The sequence below is a fragment of the Aphidius gifuensis genome, linkage group LG2 (genome assembly GCF_014905175.1).
Source record: "Aphidius gifuensis isolate YNYX2018 linkage group LG2, ASM1490517v1, whole genome shotgun sequence".
NCBI classification, from domain to species: domain Eukaryota; kingdom Metazoa; phylum Arthropoda; class Insecta; order Hymenoptera; family Braconidae; genus Aphidius; species Aphidius gifuensis.
The window spans coordinates 1,961,169-1,976,079 of record NC_057789.1 but is presented as its reverse complement, the minus strand read 5'-3'; the positions used below and the strand labels follow the sequence as shown (position 1 = coordinate 1,976,079).

Genomic DNA, 14,911 nt, shown 5'->3' with positions numbered 1-14,911 from the left:
GCTATGAAATTGAATCGTCACAAAGTCTAGTTTTGACCGAGTGTTTACCTTTCCGCAGGAAATCCACTCTGTTGTGCCAATGATAAATGTTGCTTTTTTTTTTTTATTATTTCTTTTGATTTTTTGTACCGGATATTCTCTCAAGAAACTAGCGAAGAAGGAAATGGTCCGGTGGATTGACATCGGCATCGACAAGGCTGGTACCCCGCAGTGAAATTCAAATATACCGACGGCAAGAATTCTGACAAAGCTATTCACAGAATCATCTATATACATGAACACCACTCAACATGTGTTAGAAATTTTGTAATGAGTTTAGTTTACAAACGTTTCGCCGACATAATGCACTAAGTATTGATCTCAATTTTTTTTTTTTTTTTTTTCAATACATATTCATATGTTAATAAAAAAAATAGAAAAATTTTATTAAATTTCTTTACTATTTTTATTGCTATTTTAGGGAAATAGTGTATATATATTTTTTCAGGGAGTCAGATGATTGAAAAGAGGATAAAAGTTTTAGTGATGAACACAACTGTGCTCGTGTCAAAAATAAAATTAAAAATGACAGAATTTTTTTTTGGAAAACCTGTTAAATAAACACTCAAAATTGGATAGACTTCTTTTGAAATGATGGCTAATCTTGTGATCTTTTTGAAAAAAATTTTTAGCAAATTGTAAATTATTGGTTCTTTTGAAATGTCCAAGTGGTCACAGTGGTCAGATTTTTTTTTTTCTTTTTTTTTTGCCAAGTTGAAAAGAAGGATTTGTCGGGTCCCAAGAAAAACATTAGACAATGGTTATGGTTTTTTTTTTTTTTTTTCTACTAATCTATGCAATTTAGAAAAGTGATTAATTTTGACAAATTAAAATAAAACATGGTATTATTATTATTGGTCATTCATCAAACAAACCACATGACTGTCAATTATTATAACGGTTTTTCTGATTATTTTTATTGAAGCTCACTGCGTGCTAAAAACAATCAAGATTATGTTTTACTTTAGAAACAGTTTTTATGACCTGATATTATTGTTCTGATATATAGAAAAATTTTGATTTTTTTTAGCTGGATTGTCTGTCATGAGTAAGCATCAATCTTAGATCATCATTGTACCAGGAAGCTGGTTTTTTGCTCTTAATAATTTTTAAATACTTTTAAATCTTTTCGGACAACTGCAGAAAATATTTATAAATAAAAAATATAATTTATAAAGAAAAGAAATACATATTCATTTGTAAAAAAAACTGATAATATTTTTTTAAAAATAATTATCAAATAATCCAAATATAAATTTAGAAAAAAAAAAAATTCATTTCAATTTTCATTATTTGTCGAGACTTAAAAGTTTTTTGAAAATTATTTATTAATTAAAAACAAAAAAATTGTACATTTATCAATATAAATATAAAAAAATTTTAATCATATTTTAATTGAAATTTTTTTTTTACTTGTTGAAATTATTTTTAAAAAATTTCAAAAAAATTTAATTTTTTTCAAATGAAAATTAAAATAGTCAATTTTGGGACACACAATGCACCCTGTCGTCACCAAAATGTACTAATTGTAAAAATTAAAAGAAAAAAAGTTTTTCATTAAACTACCAGTTGATAAAATAAATGCTCTTTTTTATCGATCGTATTCCTGCGTTTTAATTTCCTTTTTTTTTTACCAGGTAGACGTGTCATCTTGATCATACAATTTAATCCATGGCATACATTTTCCCACACGTTGATATCACCCATTGGTGGCATCTTCGTGTACACATAAAATACATTTCTGTCAATGTTGATACCGCATAAACTACGTTTTTAATATTGTCATTTAATTGATGAATCAAGATGCGAGAATATCGTGATATCTTCCATCTCAAGTACACATTATTAGTCATTTATTTGGTGAGTTTTATAATTAATATTAATAACAATATTTATATTTTTTTTTTTAAATGTCAATATGTCATGCACCAATTTGTCGGGTTGTTTTTCCGTGACACGTATTACAAATTGTGGATCTTTAAATACCCAGATAAACTTTCTATTTTGGTCTACTTTTATCTTCAAATAGTCAACAATTCCCTGTCATATTTTTACAACAAACATCATTAAAAAAAATTAATTATTTTTATGTTTATTCAAGTTAACCTTCAAGAATCTGTGCTCCGTTTTTTTTTTTATTTTTTTTTTTGCCAATATGTTTAGCCGGCTTGGGAACCACTTGTCCAACTCCACATGTAAAATCATCATCAAATTTTTTCAATATAAGTGTCAAAAAAAATTAGATAAATAATTTTCTAAAAAATTTAAAAACATTTTTTCAATGTCAAATTATGTTTTACAAAATTGACGGTATTTGGTTGATGAATACATAAATATTTTACAAAATTATAAAATAATTTTATCACTACTGATAAGACAGTGTAATAAAAATATTGAATTCTTATTTCAGGTGTTTACAACACATAATTATGTTGAAGGTGGCGCAGTGCAACTCACGTCAACAAATATTGAGGAAACATTAGGTAAAATATAATAAAAATCATAATAACAAATATTTAACAACAATAATAATGATCTTTTTTTATTTTTCTATTTTTTATTTAGCATCAAATGAGTTGGTATTTATAAATTTTTATGCTGAATGGTGTCATTTTAGTAAAATTTTACAACCAATATTTGATGAAGCTGCTGATGAGATAAGTAAATTATTTCCTGAGCCAAATGTTGTTGTAATGGGAAAAGTAAATTGTGAAAATGAAAATACAGTTGCATCAAGATTTCACATTACAAAATATCCAACTCTAAAATTATTTAGAAATGGACAACCATCGAGGAAAGAATATCGTGGAAGAAGATCATTAGAAGCTATTGTAGAATTTATTAAAGAACAATTGGATGATCCAATTCAAGAATTTGATGATCTAAAAAAACTTGTTGATTTAGATAATAAAAAACGTATTATTATTGGTTATTTTATTCGTAAAGATGTACCTGAATATAAAAATTTTAAACAAGTTGCTATGAATCTCAAGGATGATTGTCAATTCCATGTTGGTTTTGGGTAAGTTAATATAATTAAAAAATATATTTTAATAATTTTCATAAGTAAATAACAAAAGACAAAGTAAATATCAAAATTAAAAAAATATTATTCATTATAATTTACAAAACGAAATAAATTTATTTACTGTAGAATTTTAATTTCTACGTAGAAATAGAAAATTTAAATTTTTTAAAAGACAGAGAAATGTCATTTTATTTTATTGATATTTAAAAATAAGCTTTGCTTTTTGTTTTACAATAATAATATAAAATTTTATATTTATTTTTAATTATTTAACAAGTACATGCTCTAACGAAACTTGTGAAATTGGAAAGTATATTAAAATACTGTGAGTAAATCTATTGAAAGAAAAAGAAAAAAGAATTTTTTTATGTTGTTATTTGTGGATAATTAATTAATTTTTTTTGTTGATTTGATTAGTGAAGCGAGTCAAGCAATGCATCCACCAGAGCAACCAATCATTGTTTTCCGACCAGACAGAGTAGCAAGTGAAGGTGATGATGAAACATTCAAAGGAAATTTACAAAATTTCGATGAATTAAATAGTTGGATACAGGGAAAATGTGTACCACTTGTTAGAGAAATAACATTTGAAAATGCTGAAGAATTAACAGAAGAAGGTTTACCATTTTTAATTCTGTTTCATTCACCAGAAGACACATCAAGTGTCAAAGATTACAAGGAAATTATTGCAAGAAGTTTGCCTGATTTTACACGTAAGTAAAAATATAATTAATCATTAACTTGATGACGAAATTAATTGGATTGTTTTTGATTTTTAAATAGAAAAAGTAACATTCCTAACTGCTGATGGTTCTAAATTTGAACATCCACTATCACATCTTGGTAAAAGTAAAAAAGATCTTCCTCTAATTGCAATTGATAGTTTTAAGCATATGTATTTATTTAATGATTTTAAAGATATATATGTTAGTGGTAAATTAAAAGAATTTATTGATGATTTATATTCTGGTAAACTTCATCGTGAGTATCATTATGGTCCAGATGAAAAAACAGAAAAAATTGGTGATAAATCTGAAGAAAAAACACGAACTGATCCACCAGAATCTACATTTAAAAAATTATCACCTAGCAAAAATAGATATACACTGCTTAGGGATGAACTTTAAAATCAGCAAAGTGATAATTTATATTTAAAAAAACAATAATATTTCCATCTACCAATGTTTTTTTATTTTTGTGCAAAATGACTTTTAGTCAAAATGATATTTATATTATTAAATACCTTAAAAACATTCAAATCAACTAGAAAATTTAAAGAAAAAAAAAAAATTATTAAACGAAATAGTTAAGTTATAGGTAAAAAAAAAAAATCATGATAAATTTTACTTAATATTTACCAATACATAATTTTAATTTCTAATTAAATATACATTTATAAAATTAAATTTTACGTAACTAAATCAACTTGCAGAATTTTTAATATACAAAAAAAGAAAATAAATATATAAAAATAATAAAATAAAAATTTTTTAAACCATAATAATTGTAATTGTATAAAAAAAAAATGATATTAATATAAAGAAAATATTGCTCCAGTAATGATTAATTTATAACTGATAAAATTTGACTATTAGGATTTTTTTTTTTTTAAATATATATATACATTTTTTTGCAAATTTACATTTATACATTTTTAAATTGTTGAAAAAAATAATATCTCATAGAATAATCAAAAATGTAATAAAAATCATCGAATCAAGTGTTGTTAGAATGAAAAAAAAAAAATTAAAGAAAAGTTATTTTTACAAGCTTCAGAAAAGAATTTAAACGAGTGTATTTTTTGTACATATACACACATGCCTCGTTAATTCAGAATGAGAATGAAATTGTATTTAAATTATTTGTTTTTTTTTTTTGATAATTATTATTGATTATTAATAAATCATTTAATAATTATTGGCACACGTAGTTTGTAGAATTAATTTTTAAAAATTACCTCCATGCTGTAAACGGCAAAATGTCATTAATTATAATTGTTAATGAATTATCAATATTTTCTCAATCAATAAAATTTTTCAACAATCATTGTTTTAATAATTTCATTATGATTTTTTGATTATTTTTTTAATCTTTTAGATTTTTATTAAGATGAAGAGATTATTTTATTTACTGTATATATTTTTTCTAAATTTATAATAATTTTTCCAAACAATAATTATAGAAAAGTTATGCAGTTAAAAAGAAAATCAATATTGTTGAATTTTTCAAAAGTTTTTATTATTTATAGTAAAATTTCGTCGACAGATAATTAATTATTCTTCGTTATTTTTAAGAATAAATAATTAAGTAGCTATAAAAAAAAAAAAATAATCGTATAATAATTACTAGAAAACAATACGTCATTTGCTTTGAAAAATTTATGTAGAAATGAAATTTAAATACTTTACTTTTCACAGGATGTTATTTAATATTTATATTATAATAAACGTCGATAAAAGTAATTATTCATTGAGTTTTAAAATTCGAAAAGAAAAAAATTTCATTCGTAGTAAAAAAAAGAGTATTAGAAACAACTTTTTTTCATTATTTCTAATCATGTTGATATACTGGTTGAACTTAACTATTTTAAAAATTTGTGGTGCCTGGAAACCTGAAAAAGACAGATTTAATATTTACCGATTTTATCAAATACTCACAACTGTCTCGCATTTTTTATTAATTTGTACACAATTTTTAACATTTAATAATGAAAATACAAAAAAATATTGGGATCATACACTAGCTTTTGGATTAGGATTAACAATGTCAATGTCATTTATAAAAAAAATAAGTGTGTTATATAATCAAAAAAATATTGAGAGTATCATTCAAGTATTAAAAAATGATAAACCATACAAAATTGAAAATCAAGATGAAAAAAAAATTCAGGGCTCTTATCACAATTTGGTCAAGTAAGTGAATGACTTAATATAAATTTTTAATCAACCCAAGTAATTAAAAATAATAAAAATCTCAATGAAAATTACAGATGGGTAACTGTACTCTACATAGCATATGTTACCATGAGCACCACTTCATTTCTATGGAGTGAATCACGTTTAAAAAAATTTCCTACTCTTACATTCAGCACCGGGATTGATATAAAAATAACAAATAAATTTATTTACATAATTTTATCATGTTATCAATTGACAGTAGTTGCCATGGGAATAATGGTACATCCAACTTTCAATCTAATTTTTTTCAACATGATGATGATTGTTTGTTCCCAAGTTAAGCTGTTGAATCATCGCTACCAAATGATGGTAGAAAATTTAAAAAAGAATAACGATGATGAAGAATATCTTAGCCATGATAAATTAATTATAGAGAAAAATTTGATAAATAGATTTGTTGATAATCACTTGGATGTGTTGGAGTTATCAAATAATATTTGTGGTATTTTTTCGAAAGTTATTTTTATAAAATATGCATATAGTACAATTGGAATATGTTTAACAGCTTTTTTTCTATCAAGCACTGTATTTTTATCAAGTGATTTTTTTTCTTGGATCATTACAACTTTATCGTTTGGTATTGAGATTTCGATTATTTGTTATGCATCAAACGAAATGAAAAATCAGGTAAATCATTAACATAATTAGCGAGTTATAATTTATAAATTCATAATTTATATATTTTTTAGTATGAAAAACTGTATGATACTATTTACACTGTGAATTGGACATCATTTCAAGATAGTACTAAAAAATCAATGATGATATTGATGATGAAAACTCGTGAACCATATATTTTTAAATGTGGTAAATTATTTGAACCATCAAGAGAATCACTGACAAATGTTTGTAACTATCATCTTTTATATTCATTTTATTTATACTAATTAATTTATTTTTATTTATTTTTTTCAGATATTTAAATTGTCTTATTCAATTTTTAATGTAATACATACGAATAATAATTGATTGAATATTTTTCTATTTGTCTAAAACAGTTTTTAACCAATCAAATTACAACTTATTTCTACGATTTCGATGTTGATTTTTTTCCAGCAACTGAACAAAAAGGGGATTGTCTTCAAACTTTACTGGATAATAGAAAAAATTATATTTATTAATTTAAAAAAATTTTATTCCAAATGAAAATAATAGTCACTTACTAGACAGCTTCTGCATTTGCCCTGGTTTTTAATTTTTTTACAGTTAAAAATTGCGATGTACCTAATGAGAAATCTAAAAAACTGATTAATGGTTTGAAAAGGTACAATTGTCTTTTAATTAATAATGTATCTGAATAAATATCATAACTAGTAAAATTATTTTCAAGATACATTCATAATATACCATTTATTATATACCATTTATGTGCAATTACAATATTTATTATCTTCTCTTTACAATTAATTTCCATCTTCCTATTCTCTTCAATGCTTGTTGTGTAACAATAATTTCACTTAAAAAATATTTCATATCATAAAAAAAATTGAAAAAAAAATTAACAAATTTATTTCAAAGATTGTACCTCATCACAATTATCATTTTTTTTATCATTAACAATTAACAAAATCATTACAATCATTTCATTTCGAAACACGAAAGTTTTCTTTTTATTTGTAATAATTTTAATTCATCATTTGTTTGTTTTATTTATTTAATATTTTTTGTCAAATTTTTATTAATTAATGAAAGACTTTTTTTGATAATAATATACCTCCAACGTAATTTAGCTTGGCAGGATTGTTAGGCCAGGCTCAGTGCCACGCAAACATCATCATTTTCATTTTAAATATTTTTTATAATTTAAAAAGTGAGTACTTAAAAAAATTATAGCTCAAGGAAGAACTTATTATTGAATTAAATATTATAATTTAAATAATAAATATACATTTATCCTTATAATTATCAACATGATTAATATCTCATGGACATTTAGAATTTAACAATACAAACTATCATTTTTGACGTCATTGATTTAAATTGAAATTATTATTATTAAATTTGTTGACTATTGAAATATTGGCGTGCTTGGAATTATCAATATTTTTTATTCATCATTTAATCTATAAAAATAATTTTTTTTCTGTTCATTTTGATTAGACCATGATGATAAATAAATCCTTAAAATCCATGTGGAAGCTTCAATGAATAGGACGTTATTTTATTAAATTCAATTAATTTTTTTTTAAATTCAATTATTCAAAACGAGAGAATTGAGGTCACGTGCAGTATTCAGTTAAATAATATCGACTAAAAATTTATCAGATACTCATAAGAAAATTTTCTTAACAAATTAATATTTAAAAATTAAAAAAAAAAAAAAAAAAAAAAAACTAAAACAATTTTTAAACTACTATTATGATTTAATGATTATTCTTTTTATGGAAAAATTAGTGAACACTTTGTGGGCTAAATAACAACTAAAAAAATAATTAATAACAATAACTAAATGATTAAAAAAGGCAACTAAATAAATTTGAATTCTAAAATAATATTAATTGGCTTGTAAAATTCCAGCAGTTCATTAACACTTGTAATTTTTCTGTCAGTATACATTTTCGTTTTTTTTTTTTTTTTAATAATTTCCATTATTTTTTAAACATTTTTCATATTGTTGCAACAATTTTCGTACTTTATAAACATAACATTTTTTTTTTTTTGATAAAAAAAATTAATAATAACATTTTACGTGTTTTCTATTTGCTAAATAAATAACTTTTCCAAACTGATTATAATTTCAAGATAACAATAAATTTGTTGACTATTTTTTTTTGTTTTTTTATATAAATAAAATATATATTTATAAATATTTTTAATTTTAAAATGAATAAACATAACACATTATTGTCTATCGTTTTTTTCTTTTTGTATAAATAAATCATTAAAAATCATCAATGACAACAACAACAACAACAACAACAACATTATACTATTCAATTTCCATTCTTAAATAACACCCATATATTTTATTTATTTATAGAACATCAAAAATACCAATATCATCTAACAACACATCTTGCTACATATTTATATATTTTTTAAAATCTTTAATTTACCCATTAAATAATTATTTTAACAATGCACAAATGATTAATCTACGTCTACTCACAGTTTAATAAGCTTCATTTAGAATTATATTATTATTGAAAAGGATTAATAAGGGTGCGAGATAATTAGAGCACGAAATATGTATAGTGATTAGTGATAGTGGAATTTTTTTTTTTTCATTAAATTCAATGATGCTTCTAATTTTGAGGGATAATGCTTGTTTTTATTTTCAAGGATTTGAGAATATTTATAATTTTATATCCATATAAAAATTTTTTTTTCATTTAGGCTGGTAATTTTTTTTTAAGAGACAATATACAATCTCATATTTTATTGGTATAAAAAAAAGTTGATGTTGATGTACTTTTTTAAATAATTTCTCAAATCCAGAGAAATTTTTTTTTTAATTATTATTTTTTAACTGATGGTAGACTAGAGCGTTGATTGTTGAAGCAATCTTGTTCTTAATATAATAGAAACTATTTTAAATATACAAATAAATGTGTTTTATATTTTTTATATTCCATAAATTAAGTAGAAATATTTTTTATTATTTTATTTTGAATAATTTTTTATTCTCATTATGAGTTTATTGAAAAATAGTAAAATTAATTTCAACGATAGAGTGAAAAGTTTATTGAATTTCAAAAATTTTTTTTGACACCAAAGAACATCCATTCTCAACACGTTAATTTTTTTTTTTATTTACCAACAATGGAAAGTTTTTAGACGTGAAATTCAATCTTCTTATTTCTTAAGGATTAATTTTCTCAACAGAAAGCATCAATATTTTTTTTTTTTTCTTGTTAATTGTCTTGCTGTTTTTTTATCTCCTCAAGAGAATATTTTTTGTGCAGGTTTTATCATTCAGCATAGCACATTTTGAGTCGTTTTTTTTTTAAATTCATTTTTAATTATTCAGTTTCATTGCATTTGTGTTATCCGGCCTGTTTTTTTAGTCTTATAAAAACTAATTTTTTGACGTTAAAATTGACACGAATTCTGTAAGGAAATTTAAATTAAAATAATACCTGAAGAAATTTAATTATAAGAGATTTTAAATTTGATAAAACGAGGTTAATTTTACCGTCGTAGTTGACCATTCCATCTCCATCTAAATCAGCTTCCTTGATCATGTCATCCACCTCTTCTTCTGACAATTTTTCGCCTAGATTTGTCATTACATGTCGCAATTCCGTTGATGAAATTAGCCCATCATTATTTTTATCAAATACTCTGTAAATTTAAATGTCAGTTAATATATAGAAATTGATATTATTTAAATAATTTGAGGAACCTAAATGCTTCTCGTAGCTCATCTTGGCCATCTGCTCCTTTCATTTTTTTTGACATCATTTGGAGAAACTCATTGAATTCAATTGTTCCATTGCCATCTTGATCTACTTCGTTGACCATATCTCTCAGCTCGGTTTCTATAATTTGAAAAAAAAATTAGAAGGTTTTTAGATTTTTTTAGAAAAGAATTAAAACTTTGAACAATTAGCATTAAATTATTTCTATCGTCATTCTAATTGCAAATTAGTTTTTGATTTTTTGAATAATCTTTATATTAATCTTCAAGTTGTGTCATCAGAAATTTTATGTCGGCTAGATATATATCATAAATTTAAAGTTTTGAAAAAGATTAAATTAAATTACCTGAAGGTCGTTGTCCCAATGATCGCATAACAACACCAAGTTCAGCCATTGTAACTGTTCCATCTTCATCTTTGTCAAATAGCATAAATGCTTCTTTGAATTCTAGAAGAATAATAAATTATTAAAATTAATGTTTATTTAAATTACTGACTTATTGTTAAATTATTCAAAAATAAAATATCCTGTTAAATAATTTGCCAAAAAATTAAAAATTACATGTAGCTTGTATTTTGTATGAAAAAATATTTAAAATTAAAGCTAATAATTATAAAAATAATCCAACCATTGTGAAACATAAACAAAATAATATTATAAAAATGAAAAATGTCACGAAAACTATGATAAATAAATAAATATTTTATTTAATCATTTATTTTTATTTTTTAAATTTACTTTTATCATATATCTTGGATAAGTTGTAAATTAATTTATTGAGATATTTTTTTCTTTGAAATAACAAGCAAGCTTGTGGTTAAATGGGACAGGGCACCGTTTTACGGTGCCTGTAGTCTTGAGTTCAAATTATGTTTATTTATTTGAAAGTGCAATATTGTTATCTAATTTATTGTTGGGCTTTGAACTCAGATTTGTATAAACCTGAAGGACGATAATATTTCAAAGACGAAGTGTAGAAATGTTACAGCTCAATTAATTATTTCTTCTGTAATCCAAGGGCCAGGCAGATGGAACAAATATCTCCTTGCAAAGAACGAGTAAAGATAGCCTCTTTCCTGGTTCTATGCTCGGGAATATTTGTCTTAGACGCCGGGATATCCTTTTGCGATTCCTAATTTAATAATTTTAATAATTTAATTTTTTATTTCAATATTTATAACAGTTTTGTTGTCAAGTATTCCTCCAAAGAGTAGTTTAAAAAATAAAACAAACATAGTAACGCATTTAATCATAATGACACAATGTCTGTCATCAAATGTAAAATAAATTATGATAAATAAATAAATACTCAATTAAACAATTTATTTATTTTTTAAAAATTTACTTTTATCATATATATCTTGGATAAATTATAAACTAATTTATTTCGATATTTTTTTCATTTAAATATCAAGCAAGCTTGTGGTCAAGTGAGTCAAGGCCTTGTTCTTCGGCTAAGGTAGTCTTGGGTTCAAATCCTGTGTGAAAATCAGTCTACAGAGTTTACATGATGGGTATATGATGTACTTCTAGAAAAGACTATGAGATACTCATTTGTTGTAGCATGAATCGTCTTTGATACTACTGCTGATATGTTAGATAGTATTCCATATAACAATTGTGATTTTGAGGGTTAATCTATATAACATAATGTGTGGAACAAATATCTCTCCGCAAAGAACGAGTAAGGATAGCCTCTTTCCTGGTTCTATGCTCGGAAATATTTGTTCCAAAAGCCAAAATATCTTTTTGCAATTTCTAATTTAAAAATTTTAATAATTTAATTTTTTATTTCAATATTAATAACAGTTTTGTTGTCAAGTATTCCTTCCCCCCCCCCTCCCCCAACATACGAGTCTAAAAAATCAAACAAACATAATAACATATATATAATTATAATGCCACAATAACTAACATCAAATGTCAAAAAAAATTATGATGAATATATATAAATAAATATTCGAATTAATAATTTATATATTTTTTTTTGCAAATTTACTTTTATCATATATCATGGATAAATTATAAATTAATTTATTATAAAATTAATCAATTAGTCATCGTATTGTAATTACTAAATGTTGATATTATTTTTCATTTAATTTTTTTAATATTCAGATATTTTTTTATTTCAGTATTTCGATTTTAAATTTTTGTTCAGGATAATTTGACCATGAGCGTAAGTCATTATATTCTTTATTCTATATATTTTAAAATTGTTTTTTTTTCAACTTTTTTGAGAATGAGGATTATTTAAGGATTTAAAAGTCAACATAAATTTTTCATTATTCATGCATGAGTACAATAAATAAAAAATAAAATAACATAAAAAATTCTAGACGACTGTTTGGCGACAACGACAAAAGTTCCACTATTGTATCACGCGAACAAGTATATATACGAAACAATCCAACCAATAATTTTATCTGGTAATGTTGTTCAAAAAAAAAAAAACGTATAACCCACACTTGTAAAATTCACTTGCCTATTAATCAAGTTTTTGTATATTGTGTACATGCATTCAGATAGTTGCTGAAGAAATAAGTTTATTGTTTGTACGTGTGAATATGTGGGCACCTTGCCAAAATTATCAAGACACCATCAAACGTATAAACAAATATATAAAAATAATAATAATAGTTTTATAAATCTTGATTACAAATTTCCAAATTTATATATTCATTCTAAATAAAAATTTAAACTCAAATAATAATTCAAAAAAATACAACTATCATTTTAAAATTATACCAAGTCAAATTTAATATTAAATTAATTTCAAATTTTATTATTTTTTTTCTTCATAAAAAAATTAAAAATTTATATTTTCAACTATTAATACAGCTATGAAAATTATTATTATTTATAAACAAAATTTTTATTATATATAAAAATTTTAAAATTTTGTTTTTACACAGTTTATTTTTTTTTGGTGATTAAAATAACGATAAAAAATTGAACAAAGAATATTTTTAAAAATGCAGATATAAAAAAAAATTTATATATTCAAAATTTTGAGTCGTAAATTTGTTGTTTATAAAAAATTTCGATCGTAAAATGAAGTTTACAAATTCGAAGTGTTTTATCGAGCAAAAGAAGTTGTTTTTTTTTTTTTATTTCAAGCTTTTTTTTGAGTCAATAATAGATGTTTATATAGAGAGAAATTAATTTGGTGTATATATAAACACTATGTATAATTAATCGATACAAGTTCAAAAAAACTTGAAGGATTTATGTGTTATTTTGTCGATTTGTTCATTGAAATATAGTTGTAGATAGCTTACGGCCTAGATTCATTTTGCAAAGGCCAAGTTTAATCAACGTAAATATATAACACCGTCTTATTATAGTGCATATAAATTTTTGTAACTTGAATGAGTATATCAAAGTTAAAGGTTTTAAACTAACTTAAAAAACAAAACAAAAAATTTAATTTAACTTCCTATTTTTTTGTCTATACTTTATGCTCAATAAAAAAAACTTATGACAATAATAATTTGGAAATTTAAGTATTCAAAATTAAAACTAAATGTGCCTAGTAATTTTATATTTGAGATAAATAAATTATAAATAATTTTCTGAATTTATTGTGAAATTAAACAAATAAATATATATATGAAAAAACAATTTTCTTTTTTATTTAATGTAAAATTTATTTATTCATCATCAAAATAATGATAATTAATTTTATAAATTTTACTTCTCATATTCATTTATCTAAATACAAATTTAGAATTTAATTTTATCTAAAAATAAAATTAATTAGTTGAATTATTTATAAATTATTTCAAAAATTATATCATCACATTTAAATACCATATAACCAATTAAAAATAAATTTAATTATTATAATCCACTTGATAATTCTTAACAATAAAAAAATAAAATAAATAAAAATGATAATTATTTTTTTGCAAATTCTCATATTCATTTAGCTAATTAATTTAAATCCATGTCAAGTTGAATTTTTTATTTTAAATAGAATGAAATACGATCTTTATTTATAATAAAAAAAAAAAAAATATATTGACGATATTTATACAAGATTATAAACAATTCAAAAAATTAATAATAAATTTTTTTTTATGTTTTAAAATATTTTTATTCAAGCTATTTAATCCCCTCTGCTTTTTCTTATGCAATACTCATTTCAAGGACGTACTTGGTAACAGCTTGTGCACTATCATTGCCTCTTGAATTTATATCTCATACATGAAATTTCTTTTACGAAAAATTTTTAACAAATTTAACAATTAAAACTTTTTTTTTATCGTTTACATATATCATCATGAAAAAAAGCTGCTTTTAAATTTTTTTTAAACTTGATACGAGTTATTCAGTCAAAGAAGACAGATGAATAAATATTTACAAATGAAAATCACAAGGTCAATATGCATTATATAAAATAAAAAAAATACATTTAAAATAAAATAATATTAAATAAATAAACACTGAGAATCTGAGATATATTATGCCAAATGTTTAAATTGGAAAAAAATAAATAAATTTTTAAATCATCAAAGACTTA

At 22.6% G+C, this 14,911-nt stretch overlaps 2 protein-coding genes across 6 annotated transcripts in view; one reads left to right on the top strand and one right to left on the bottom strand.

Moving 5' to 3' along the window:
* The first annotated feature begins 1,714 nt into the window (after positions 1-1,714).
* On the top strand, positions 1,715-5,124 carry LOC122848247 (endoplasmic reticulum resident protein 44). Of its 2 annotated transcripts, XM_044146195.1 has the most exons (6): positions 1,715-1,899; positions 2,450-2,522; positions 2,605-3,061; positions 3,345-3,392; positions 3,485-3,780; positions 3,851-5,113. In XM_044146195.1, the coding sequence occupies exons 1-6, from the start codon at positions 1,843-1,845 to the stop codon at positions 4,192-4,194; spliced, it is 1,275 nt and encodes a 424-aa protein (XP_044002130.1). In that variant the 5' UTR covers positions 1,715-1,842; the 3' UTR covers positions 4,195-5,113. The 2 variants fall into 2 exon arrangements, with proteins under 2 accessions (XP_044002130.1, XP_044002131.1); XM_044146196.1 differs by lacking the exon at positions 3,345-3,392 and having other exon boundaries at positions 1,716-1,899; positions 3,851-5,124.
* Positions 5,125-9,857: 4,733 nt separating this feature from the next.
* The window catches only part of LOC122848249 (neo-calmodulin-like), a 40,367-nt gene continuing 35,313 nt past the window's right edge, over positions 9,858-14,911 (bottom strand). For all 4 annotated transcript variants that reach the window (XM_044146201.1, XM_044146200.1, XM_044146199.1 and 1 more), the window contains 4 exons: positions 10,732-10,833; positions 10,370-10,505; positions 10,160-10,308; positions 9,858-10,074 (listed from right to left, as the gene is read on the bottom strand). In XM_044146201.1, coding sequence (XP_044002136.1) covers positions 10,043-10,074; positions 10,160-10,308; positions 10,370-10,505; positions 10,732-10,833 — 419 coding nt within the window. In that variant the 3' untranslated portion in view covers positions 9,858-10,042. The remainder of the gene's footprint in view (positions 10,075-10,159; positions 10,309-10,369; positions 10,506-10,731; positions 10,834-14,911) is intronic.

What these genes read in the sequence shown, in the direction of transcription:
- LOC122848247 (XM_044146195.1), top strand. Translation starts at nt 1,843, where the DNA reads ATGCGAGAATATCGTGATATCTTCCATCTCAAGTACACATTATTAGTC. An exon ending in CAATTCCATGTTGGTTTTGG is followed by an intron (nt 3,062 to 3,344) that starts GTAAGTTAATAT and finishes TTATTTAACAAG; the next exon opens with TACATGCTCTAACGAAACTT. An exon ending in GGAAAGTATATTAAAATACT is followed by an intron (nt 3,393 to 3,484) that starts GTGAGTAAATCT and finishes TGATTTGATTAG; the next exon opens with TGAAGCGAGTCAAGCAATGC.